This window comes from Podarcis muralis, chromosome 2 (genome assembly GCF_964188315.1).
Source record: "Podarcis muralis chromosome 2, rPodMur119.hap1.1, whole genome shotgun sequence".
Taxonomy (NCBI): Eukaryota; Metazoa; Chordata; class Lepidosauria; order Squamata; family Lacertidae; genus Podarcis; species Podarcis muralis.
The window spans coordinates 66,941,830-66,951,995 of NC_135656.1; the positions used below are offsets into that span (position 1 = coordinate 66,941,830).

Below are 10,166 nucleotides of genomic sequence, written 5' to 3' on the forward strand. Positions count from 1 at the left end.
TTGGTTTGGGCCCCTTTTGCATCAATTACTGCCTCAATGCGGCGTGGCATGGATGCTATCAGCCTATGGCATTGCTGAGGTGTTATGGAAGACCAGGAAGCTTTAATAGCAGCCTTCAGCTCTTCTGCATTGCTCGATCTCATGTCTCTCATCTGTCTCTTGGCAATACCCCATAGATTCTCTATGGAGTTCAGGTCAGGCAAGTTTGCTGGCCAATCAAGCACAGTAATCCCATGGGCATTGAACCAGGTTTTGGTACTTTTGGCAGTGTGGGCAGGTGCCAAAGTCCTGCTGGAAAATGAAGTCAGCATCCCCATAAAGCTCGTCTGCGGAAGGAAGCATGAAGTGCTCCAAAATCTCCTGGTAGATGGCTGCGTTGACCCTGGACTTAATGAAGCACAGTGGACCAACACCAGCTGATGACATGGCTCCCCAAATCTCTTTTCTGATGAGAGCAGCTTTTGCATCTCATTTGGAAACCAACGACCCAGAGTCTGGAGGAAGAATGGGGAGGCACACAATGCCAGATGCTTGAAGTCCAGTGTGAAGTTTCCACAGTCTGTGTTGATTTGGGGAGCCATTTGGCCCCAGTATTAGAAACTGAGATATAAAAGCTAATTGCCAAATGGCACCTAAACCTAGGTTACAGTTGCCAGAACAGAATGTCTAGGCACATTTTTGTTTGTTTCAGTGGAATTTTTAATTATTATTAATTTCAATTCTTTACCACTTTATATTTAAAGGAAAATTCTCAAAGTGGTTTACAACACATTAAAACATCAAATAAAACAAATTCAAGCTTCAAGGAAAATAGTTCAGATCCTTCTCTAAATGACGTTTTGCTTTCCCATATTTATTTACCTACTTAATTTACTGCATTTTTCCGTCTATAAGACGTCCCCTATTTTTTGGGCTTCAAAATTTAGAAAATGGGGGGGGGGGGGCGTTGAGCTTTTGGGGAGGATTATTTGGGGGGGGGGATGCCAAAAAACCGCTCACCCACCAGAATGCAGCACACAACCGTTCGCATCGCTTAAAATTGCTGCTTACAATCTTGGGCTCACACTTTGTTCCAGCGGGTGAGCGATTTTTAGTGTTGGCCACTTGATTGTTGGGGGGGGGGGGGGGAATCCCGAAAATCGCTCACCCGCTGGAACGCAGCACACAACCGCTCGCGTCGCAGCTTCCTGATCGCTGCCATTAGCCCTCCTGCTTGCCGCTCGCATCGCAGAAACCACCTATCAGCTCCCCGATCGCCGCCAGCGGCCGCCAAACACGCTCCTGCTTGCTGCGACAAGGGCAGCTGTCTATTGGCTGCCGCAGCGGCAAGCAGGAGGGCTAAAGGCAGTGATCAGGCAGCTGCGACGCGAGCGGTTGTGTGCTGCATTCTGGCGGGTCAGCGATGTTCGGCAACCCCGCCCCCCAACAATCAAGCAGCCAATCGCCGCTTACAATCCAGGCTCGCGCCAAAAAACCATTCACACATCCCCCTCAGCACTACCCGTATATAAGACAAGCCTAAATTTTGAGCTTCATTTTTGGATAAAAAAAGCTCATCTTATACATGGGAAAATACAGTATATAGCTGTCCAATAGAAGAAGTACTCTAAGAAAACAGTGTGGTATAAGACTAGAGTATCAGACTAGGACCTGGGGGATCAGGGTTCAAATCCCCACTCAGTCCTGAAGCTCACTGGGTGACCTTGGGCAGCCTCTGAACCTACCTCACAGGGATGTTGTAGGGATTAACTAAGGAGGGGGTGAACAATGGACTCCTTGGAGAAAAAGGCAGGATAGAAACGCAATAAATAAGCTCTTCTGCTTACATTGATACTGAAAATAAAGATTCCAAATTCAGTTTTGATTTGTACGGACAAAAGTTAATTATTTTTTACTCCAAATTCTGCTCTCAAAACTTCCTCTGCCAAATCAAGGTAATCAAGTCCCCACTTCCTCCGCCCTTTTAAAATTTCTTCATTTAGGTGGCTCACTAAAAGAGTTAAAGGTAAAGGTAAAGGTACCCCTGCCCGTATGGGCCAGTCTTGCCAGACTCTAGGGTTGTGCGCTCATCTCACTCTATAGGCCGGGAGCCAGCGCTGTCTGCAAACACTTCCGGGTCACGTGGCCAGCGTGACAAGCTGCATCTGGCGAGCCAGCGCAGCACACGGAAACGCCGTTTACCTTCCCGCTATAAAGCGGTCCCTATTTATCTACTTGCACCCGGGGGTGCTTTCGAACTGCTAGGTTGGCAGGCGCTGGGACTGAACGACGGGAGCGCACCCCGCCGCGGGGATTCGAACCGCCGACCATGCGATCGGCAAGTCCTAGGCGCTGAGGTTTTACCCACAGCGCCACCCTGTAAACAACCCTGTAAAAGGGGGTGGGTGGGTTAAGTTTGTGCAACCAAGTCCCTTGCAAACATATTGTATCAAATTGCTGAAGCATACAAATAAATTCCTAATCTGCCTTTTCATTATCCCAACACGCCAGGTTGCACTAATGATTGCTAAACCCTTTCTGGATGTCTTCTAGTCAGTTATGGTATCTTAGAGAAGAGCTAAAGGTATCATAATTTGCTATTCTATAGTTACCCCTACGCCTGGGCTTACCTTGAGCATTTGTTAATGGGTAATCCCTTTGATTTCTGCAAAACAGATTGCTAGAAGGGTAGGAGTTTGGAGCTTCAAACCTGGAAATGTTTATTCCAACATCTACATTCAGGCCAATATTATGAAGTTTCCCGTCTTGTCTATTGCATCATATCTATATATAATTAGGATAGGGTGACAAAGGCGGGAATCTTATGGCTTGAGAACTTCCGGCACCTTCCTCTCAAGTTGCCTTTTCCAGACTGAAATTCCCTTTCTCTAGTACAGGGAATGAATATCTAACTTGCCATTAGAATGGGTGGGTGGCAGGGGCTTCCTTGGACAACCTTTTAATTCAAGTAACAGCTTTCTGTCAGCAAACATAAGAATTAGAGTCCAAACTTTATCCCACACATCTCGATCCTGAAAGATTAATGCGACAATGCCTACCTGGTTACAGTTAAGGCAGGTATTCACAATTGACAGGCCCGAGGCAGACGGTACTTGCTCAGGCTGCCCACAGTCATGACCCATCCAGCCTCAGCAGATTTGTGGAGTTTCCTAGGGGCTCCAGAGAATGGGGGAAAGACTCTCCCCACTCACAGCTCTTTCTTCACCCTGTCCTCTCTTCCTCCTCCAGCTGCTTTTCCATGCCTGCTTGAATTTCAGTTCAGATTCTGTTTTCACTATTCTGCTGGATTTCTTCACTGGCCAGTTATGAACATCTGTGGAACATCTGGGGGCCTCTTTCTAGAAGAATCATCACCGGAAATATGACTTTCCCACTCATTCACTACCTTTCCAAGTGTGCTTATTAATCCATCACCCGCTGCCTTTTCCTCCTGTCTGTGCTTAGACCTATCCATCTTGATGTACCTCCAAACTATCAACTTCAGTTTCTTGTCTGGTAGGTCTCAACTGTGTCAGAATTCCTGCCTCCACTAACTAGTGCACCAATTATGGCATTCAAACCTTTCCCAGCGCATCAATTCTGCTAAATATTCCCTCTACTGTTTGTTTTGTCAAGAGACATTGGTCACATCAAAGTTTCCACAGTGCAGCTGTTTTAAAGCAGGCATTATGTGGAAACTCAATGGAACCTCAACCAGTATTCTTGCCACTGCATTTTGGACATTTTTGAGTTGTCTTCAAGCGCAGCCCCATCTAGAACATATTGCAATAATGAAATCTGGACATCAGTGTTGAATCTAGCAGCACCTCCAGGCTGCAGACCTCTTCCTTCAAGGGGAGTACAATCACAACCAGGACAGGAGGTTCCTGCCTGCAGGACATGAGAACTTGGCACCCATAACATCTCTGTCCTTTCAGGATTCAACTTCAGTTTGCAGGGCCACATCCAGCCTATCACCGCCTCCAAGCATCGTTACAACACCTCAATAGCCTCTCTGGATTCAGATGGAACAGAGATGCAGAGCTGGATGTCACCGGCATATTGATTACCACTTCTTACCAAATCTGGTGACAGCTCCCATAGGCTTCATATAGTTAAATTGCATGAGGCACAAGATGGAACCTCATCGGATGCCATAGGACAGCTCCCAGGGTGCTGAACAGCAGCTTGCCACAACTACTTTCTGGAAATGGCCCCAGAGGTATGAGCGGAACCACGGAAACACAGTGCCCTCATCTCCCTGAGATGATCCAGAAGGATACCATGGTCAACAGTCTCAAAAGCTGTCAAGAGATTGAAGAGAACAAGCAGGGTCACACTCTTTCCATCTCTGCCCCAACAAATGTCATCAACCAGTGAGACTGAGATAGTTTCTGTGCCATGACCAGGCCTGAAGCCTAAGTAACCAGTTTCTGCAATCATGCCTGAAGCTGGACAACCATCACCTTCTGGATGAGATGGGCCATTGGCCTGATTCAGCAGGCTCATCTTATGTTCAATAAATAATGAAAAGCAACCTTGAAGTGGCTGGCAATCTAGAGAAGGCACTTTAGCAATCTGAAAGCTCCTGCTTTGACCATGCCTTGCCAAGTGAGTGAAAAAAGGACAGGTCTCCAGGGACACTACTCTGACACCTTCCTTCCAGTGAAAAGAAGGCAGCTCCACGAAAGGAGCTCTTGGGGCAGCTTCTCATGTGGTATTTGGAAGATGTCAGTGTGCATCTCCATGCCTTAAAAGGAGTGAAAGTTCCATATGAGAAAGGCAACACTCAGGTATGCATCTACAGACATTTAGCTCTGTCCTTGCAGATGTCTTGCAAATACACCTGCTCAAAAGAGTTGGCCCACACTTAACTTTAGTGGGCTCTCTGGCACTTTTATACGATTTATCCTGCAAGCACAGGATAAATCAAATTAGTGGTACAATATTTCTAAAGCGTTTATGTGGGGTATTGTTTTCGTTTGTTACTATGCTGTGTATTTTTGTGTGTGTGTTTTGTAAACTACTCTGTGATTTTCAGATGAAGGGTGGCATAGAAAATCAATCAATCAATCAATCAATCAATCAGAGGCAGTTTGTTTTCCGTTTACCTCATCATTCTCCCCACCCCCTTTCGTATCCTTATGCCTTATGAGGAACGGCTAAGGGAGCTGGGCATGTTTAGCCTGGAGAAGAGGAGGTTAAGGGGTGATATGATAGCCATGTTCAAATATATAAAAGGATGTCATATAGAGGAGGGAGAAAGGTTGTTTTCTGCTGCTCCAGAGAAGTGGACATGGAGCAATGGATCCAAACTACAAGAAAGAAGATTCCACCTAAACATTAGGAAGAACTTCCTGACAGTAAGAGCTGTTCGACAGTGGAATTTGCTGCCAAGGAGTGTGGTGGTCTCCTTCTTTGGAGGTCTTTAAGCAGAGGCTTGACAACCATATGTCAGGAGTGCTCTGATGGTGTTTCCTGCTTGGCAGGGGGTTGGACTCGATGGCCCTTGTGGTCTCTTCCAACTCTATGATTCTATGATCCTGTCTTATTGGACTGTGCACCTTCAGGCAGGGGCTGTCCTATCTTTTAATAACTGCACAACACTTTAAAAAATTCAGGCACAATAACAACAACAATAATAATAATAATATGCCACCCATCTGACAGGGTTGCCCCAGCCACTCTGGACAACTTCCAACAATTTATAAAAACCACCGTAAAACATCCAACATTAAAAACTTCTCTGTACAGGGCTGCCTTCAGATGTCTTCTGAAAGTCTTTATTCAACAACTACCTCTGTGGGTGAGAGAAGGGAGGGTACCCCAAGATACCTATGTAACATATGTAGTGCAAGTACGGCAGATTCACAAAATCAGTAAAATGTACCAGACATCTGGCTGAAACAATACTGAACCAACTCAAGGATACAAATCTGTGCTGTGCTTCCGGGTATCTAAAGCAGCTTTTCTCAGCCAGGTGCTTTCTACATGTTTTGAACTACAAGTCCCATCAGCAATGCTGTCTGGGGCAGAAGTGAGTTATAGTTCCAAACACCTGGTGGTCACCCAGTTCGGAATCTCCAATAAAAGCGTATACGTATTCATACATAGATGACTTCTAGGATATAAGTTTGAGAGATCTGTTTTTTTACAGACACTACAAAACTTGTACTGGATGTAAAAATTAATAAATGCCACAAAGTTCCAGTAGAAGGTAAGGATGCCAAGTTCAGCTGGTGTACGATACAGTTCTGATCCTACAAAAACTGAAGTGGTAAACTACTTTGGGGCTCCTCACTTTATACATATATCAGTAAATTACTGGTTTTGTTCAACCAACTTTTACTCAGAGTAGACCCACTGAAATTAATGACCCTGACTAGGTTAAATCCCATTCATTTCAGTGGGTCTACTCTGAGGGAAAGCTGGCTGAATAAAATCCTATGCAAATCTGTACAAGCAGAACGCAAAGCTGTTCCACAGAATAAATAATCTGTTAAATTAAGTGTATTATTTGCATGAGAAAATCTCATGGAATTTCGGCGATTGTAAACACAGCACACGCTGAACCATCGTCAACCACTTTTACTACTCAAGACAAGTACACATTAAAGTTATATTTGGTTCCACAGCTTTTTTATAAAAAAAAATCACTGCAGTAAGGTATTTGGAATCAAACATTGTGTGATGATATCATGCAGAGTACTGGTTGAAAAGAGCAGCTGGAATATAAAGCATCAATTGGGCTTCTAATAGTTTGAACTACCAATAGACAAGCTAAAAAGGGCAAAAGGCAATAATTCAATGGATTTTGTGCTGTGTTTACTTAAAGCAGACTATAAAGTAGCACACCTTTTTGCAGCACTTGTCAGTTCTGCAACATATTGATTTATCTGCAGTTCTTAATTCCCACCCCCGGGACATGAGATATTAGGAGGGAACTGAAATTTGCATCACTTTCGAAAGGGGACAGGGGAAATCCCTCTCCGGTATACTTGACTGATTTCAGTTCACTTCTGACATCAGTTTCTTCATTCACTTTATAAGTGTAATACAGTACTGTAAAGCAGACAGAAAGCTATGTTGAAAGATGTTCACATCTGCTAGAAGAAAACCTGGTTGCTCTGAAAGACATTGTCACGCAGTAATGTTAAAAAGCACAGAGTTGCCTATTCCCTGCTGAGTTGCCAACTTTTTATCCAGCAAGACCCCGTTTAACAGCTTTAAGACAAACAGAAATGTAGTAGGTGATTACTTTTCCTGTATTCCACAGATAGTTTCTGAATATTATTTTTTACAAGCTATGCTGCTGTTGGAAATACAGGAGCTTTGTTCAGGAAAGTGTTGGCAACCCTACTTCCAAATCACTTTGATGCAAATATATTCCTAACAGTATACTGTAACTAGAAGCTTGTCAGAATGCCTACTCACACAAGCATGCCATTGATCACAATTAAAGAAGCCAATTTTTATTTACCATAAAACTTATTTAAGTTAAACCATCCTTTTCTTATTACAGCTTTAGTTAACAATGTGGTTTTAATTTAATCTGCAGCCCAATCCCAAACTGGACAAAAGCCCACTGAATTTAGTGGAATTTCCCCCAAAATTATATACAGAGAATTGCAATTTTACACTGCACAATAAGTAAAACCAAGAGGAGCTAGTTACATCAAATCTGCAGTACAATGCCAGCATGTTAACTGTGTTAATTTACAATAATGTATGGGAAATTAATCTCTTTGCCTCTTCCACACGAAACAGTGAGCTTTAAACACATCTCTTAACAAAAATTGAAGCTGATCACTGCCAAAAGAATCGCATAGCTTTTAAATGAAATTATTTCCAGAAGTCTACATTAAAGAGAGCAAAATCTGCATGTGATCATAACCAAAAGGTTAGCATACTAAGGTGTTGGGTTTTTTAAAAATATATAATGCGCAGGAGTGGAGCCTGTTAAATTATCTTTAAAGTCACGTTTTCCTCCAGCCCAGCCTGTCTTCCTAGCACACACACTCCTTTCCTGTACTTGCCAGAGGACAAAGTAATACCTGTCAGGGAGGCAGATTTCCAATAGCTACCCATCTGTCAAGGCAAACTGCAGCTCCAAAGAGAAAGATTATTATTATTTTTAAACCCAACACACACATGCACACGCATTGCAAGCTTTAATTTAAGGTGCCTAAAAGAATCAGGTTGGGAGGGAGAGGTGCAGGCGGACTGCCCTGCTCACCAGACTGAGAAAAGGGAAATAATTCTTACATAAGCATTTGCTTTACAACTGGACCTCTTCAGACTCCCCGCTTCCTTCCTCTCTCTCTCCCTTTAATACCGAGTTTCACACACACAAAATGGGACGGTTTTGCAGCAAAGCATGCCTCGCTGTAAAAAACAAAACAAAAACGCTCGCGACGACTGACCATAAACAAATAGCCATCGTCCATACTCCGACATACCTGGGGCATGCCATTGATCTCGACAGGCCTTTAATTCCTCGTAACCAGTTCCGGATCTAGGTGCTCGGGGCTAACTCGGTGGCAAGACCAGCAAGGTGAACAGACCGAAAGCGTTTAAGGAACCGGGAGCCGCAAGTGCCATTGCCAAACCTCAGCACCCAGGTCACCACCCTGGGTGAGGTTAGGATCCGCAGGGAGCCGACGCACTCATTGGAAAGCGAGTTCTCCCTAACTCCCCTGGCCCTTCCACTCCCCCGCACCTCGCTTTTTATTTCCATTCAGCACTTTCCATTAATCTACAACTTGCTGCGGAACCCCCCCCCGCACCCTCCCCTCCTGCGAGCTCAGCTGCGTCTGAACTCTAGTAACCCCTCCAAAGCTCGCTGCCAGACCCAAGCGGCAGCAAAAGCAGCCTCCAGACCTGCTCGCAGCAAGGAAAAAGGGGGCAGGGCGGGGAAAGGGGGGGGGGCTTCCCAGCATTGCTCTTGAAAGGGGGGGGGGAGAGAGAGGCTGCAATAACTCAAAGGCACTGTGCAACTCTCCCATGAATTTGGGAGAGGGGGTATTCGGAAGGCCTTTAAGAGGATCCAGGCAGGGAAGACCCCCCCCCCTTCTCAGTCACAGCCTCTCGGCCTTTTAAGCAGCCAAGCCAGGAGTTTGGGTTGGGAAAGGGCCATAATAAGGAGGTGGGAGGGGATGGAGGAGGCCCTCGTTGGGAGGGAAGATCCTCAGGAAACGAGAGGCAACGGGGTGGGGGTAAAAAGACCGGCAGATCTGGAGAAGAGGGAGGCGGTGTTGGCAACGTGGGCGAGGGTTTGGAAAGGATCGGGGGGGGTGACCAAGGAGGAGATCGGGGAGCGGGAGGGGATCTGGGAAGGGCCCCGAGGCTCCGGAGAAAGGGCCGTTAGGAAGGCTGGGGAGTAGGCATGCTGGGCGGGGGCGGGGTGGGGATGCAAGCGGCTCGGGCGCTTCTCCATCACCTGGGCTGTGCGATCCGCCTCCGCCCCAGCCGGGGGGCTCGGATTGTTCCGCTCGCTTGTTCGCCCGCTCCTCCGCCGCCTCCTCCTCCGCCTCCTCCTGGCTGCTCCTACAGCAGCTGCCAAGGCTCCATGCCCGGCCTGCGTCGGCTCAGCGGCACCCGATCGGCCTCCACAGGCAGCAGCATCGTCGTGGTCGTGGTCCGCCTGCCGGCGAGCGCCGCTGCCCCATTAGCAGGCGGCCATGGGGCCCTCCGCGGTGCTGCGCTTTGCGCCTGCAGCCAGCTCCCAGAGCAGCCCGTCCGTCCCCCTCCTCTAGCCCTTGCCGGCGGAGAGCGCATGCGCCCGCCCCGCCGAAACAAAAAGTCGCTGCTGCTGCTGCTGTCGCGGCCGGCGCGCTGCTCGGTTGGCGGGCGGGCGGGGGCAGGACGCGGCTGGCTCGCCCTCTCCTGGGCGCCTCGGCGCTTGCAGGTCCCCTTCCTCGCCCGCGGGGCCAGCCCAGCCGCTCCGCGTGGGAGCGGAACCCAGCCAGCGCGACCGCAGGTGGCCTAGCTTGTCGCGAAAGGCGGGATGGAAATCCGGCGGAGAGAGAAAAGATCCCTCGGGGTGATCCCGCTGCCTGATTCTAGCTGCTCAGGAGTAAGCCCCGTTGTGTTCGGGGACTTCCAAGTATATATGTATATAAATCGAGGATTCATAAGCCCAACTATATAAATCTAATAAGAAATGATATTCCACGGCTTTTTTAATG

General features: G+C 47.1%; 1 protein-coding gene across 3 annotated transcripts in view; it reads right to left on the reverse strand.

Moving 5' to 3' along the window:
• The window catches only part of RNF145 (ring finger protein 145), a 55,477-nt gene extending 45,725 nt beyond the window's left edge, over window positions 1-9,752 (reverse strand). Inside the window, exon 1 of one of the 3 annotated variants that reach the window (XM_028718381.2) lies at window positions 9,419-9,752. Coding sequence is in view for 1 of the 3 variants with exons in the window: in XM_028718380.2 (XP_028574213.2) it covers window positions 8,439-8,447 (9 nt within the window). In the remaining 2 variants the exon portion in view is untranslated. Of the gene's footprint in view, window positions 1-8,244; window positions 8,268-8,438; window positions 8,626-9,418 lie in introns of those variants that run through there. The other 2 variants (XM_028718380.2, XM_028718382.2) reach the window with 2 other exon arrangements.
• Between the last annotated feature and the right edge of the window lie 414 nt (window positions 9,753-10,166).